Source organism: Charadrius vociferus, unplaced genomic scaffold (assembly GCF_000708025.1).
Source record: "Charadrius vociferus isolate BGI_N301 unplaced genomic scaffold, ASM70802v2 scaffold52, whole genome shotgun sequence".
Classification (NCBI taxonomy): domain Eukaryota; kingdom Metazoa; phylum Chordata; class Aves; order Charadriiformes; family Charadriidae; genus Charadrius; species Charadrius vociferus.
In genome coordinates, this window is record NW_009647572.1 from 5,014,500 (window position 1) to 5,016,791 (window position 2,292).

Genomic DNA, 2,292 nt, shown 5'->3' on the forward strand with positions numbered 1-2,292 from the left:
AACCTTTAGAAGATAGTAGCAGGAAAATAATAATGAAAAACTGCAAGAAATACGAGCACAAAAAAAGTGAGACAAAGCAAAAGAGAGGCAATGGCATCACATACTCCAAACCAGACAGTAGGCCTTTTTTTGCCTTTTTTACTAAGAACAAATTATTTCAAGTTAATAACTGGGCTAAACTTCCAGAAGGCAGGCAAACTCACAAGGTCCTTGCTGTCATTGATTCAATGAGTCAGTGGGGCAACTTCTATACGAAACAGGTATGAAATCCATATGGGTGGAAAAGTCTATCCTTGACAACTTCCTTGTAACAACCAGTGGGTTTTTGATAATATTAGACGAGCATTCTTTCTTAAAGACACATGTCAAAAAATTGCATATGGAATAGGGCAAAAAGGATTTGTATTTGCACAGCAGGATGCACAGCTTATACAATTATTTGCTGCATGCTAGATTAAGTTAAAACAAGAACAGGAGTCCACACAAAGTGTAGCAAAACTAAAACAGAACCAAAACTGGAGTGCAGAGATAGTGTTTACTGTCTTCCTGATGAACAGATGCACACTTTTACCCGTCAAGAAACAGATGTTTCAGGTTATATTTTCTCATTATTCAATGTGAAAATGGCCCTATATAAAGAAAGTGTAAATATTTATTCTTGGGAAAGTTTTGAAATATCCCTACTGCCGTCCACAGACCAATTTAACAGTTAACACAGTTATGGCTTCCTAATTCTTTATCCCAGAACTGGCTCTAAAGCAAGACCGAGCTCCTCGGAGGGAACCATTCCAAATTACATCAGCTGGCAACGTGTCCTCAGGGAGCATCTGTCAGCTACAGGGAGCTGGCTCGCCCTCTGGCTACTCCTCCAGTACATCCCTCCAAATTTAAAATCTCCACCACTTCTCCTTCCATGTGGGGGAATTAAAAGGAGTCTTTATTCTTTTTAGAATAGCTAAGAGCAAACTTAATCTCTGCTGACCAAGATATTTTATAAAATCTAATTATTCTCATAAAAATAATAAAAATACAATCACAATCAATTCACACTTGCTGTGTTGCACAAATGACCCAGGATACAAGTGCTGCTTTTTAGCTGCAAAGTGTAAATCATACACAGTGAACTGACTTACCGGACCAAAAGCATTGCTGTCAAAGCTGTGTCCATGGTGGTCACCTTCCACCCAAATATGCCCATGTGGAACTTTCACATACTTCTTTTTGTATCCGATGGTTCTACAAAGAATTGCAAAAATGGCTAATCAGTTTAAAAAAAAATATCTACAATGTTTTGTTAGGAAAATTCACATGTTTTTTGTTTTGTAATTTGACCATCCAACACTTGGTTAAAAAAAGCACTGAAGTCCTTTAGACTTCACAAAGCTACTGAAGTGAAAATACATGACAATTTTGTATGGGTTAGTTGCTCTATCAGGGCAAGATTATTATGTTATTTTGGCACAAATCACATGACAACAGGGAACAAGAGACCTTTTAGTTAAATGTAATTAAGGGATTCTTATTTCCATCTCTGTGGTAAAAATTCTTTGAACTATAAGATTTTATCTTGGGTAAATGCCAGGGACATAAATGCAGGTAAATGCAGTCACATAAAGACATTGTACTGAGAATGCCTTTCTTCTGGGGAAGTGTTAGGTACTCATCAAAAATAGCCTGGCATATCTGAACTGGCCTCAGATTCAGAGCTTGGATTCCTCTAATGCTTAAGTCCTGGGGGTAGGATTTCTTCAGCTGTAACAAGCCAAAAAGGATAAACTTAAAGGAAACCCCTAAGAGAAGGCCAAGTCCTGCAAAAAATGACATTGATGATTCAAGCCATTCTCCACAGAAATTCCCACTGAAGCAGTGCCTCGGCATGCCCTGATATAACAAAAATTACAAACTACAGATGAGTCCTAAAGCTCAGGTGCAGGGTATGCAAAAATCCTGTATTTAGTTGCCCAGTAGCTGTCATTTTCACAGTTCCAGTCTGCCTTCTACTATACACTTTTGCTTTCTTTCAGGTGGGATCTGTTTTTCTGCGATCATTTATGCAGGGAGGTGATTTTATCATGCACAACAAATTATTACCATGATGAAGCGTTTACAGATGGGACTACAGATAGTGATACCTCTTATTTTGTTTTGGATAACCAAGTCTGTCCATAGACAAAAAGAGACTTTTGATCTAGCTTGTTGCCTCCAGCTGCTCATCACTTTTCACCATCTGGAAGACATGCTCTGAAAACAGGATGCAGAAGGAGACCACTCTAAAACTAAGGAAAATCAACT

General features: G+C 38.2%; 1 protein-coding gene across 1 annotated transcript in view; it reads right to left on the reverse strand.

Annotated features, from left to right (window-relative positions):
- Positions 1-2,292, reverse strand: part of IMMP2L (IMP2 inner mitochondrial membrane peptidase-like (S. cerevisiae)) — a 472,429-nt gene that overhangs the window by 105,260 nt on the left and 364,877 nt on the right. The window contains exon 4 of the mRNA XM_009880868.1: positions 1,134-1,236. Coding sequence (XP_009879170.1) covers positions 1,134-1,236 — 103 coding nt within the window. The remainder of the gene's footprint in view (positions 1-1,133; positions 1,237-2,292) is intronic.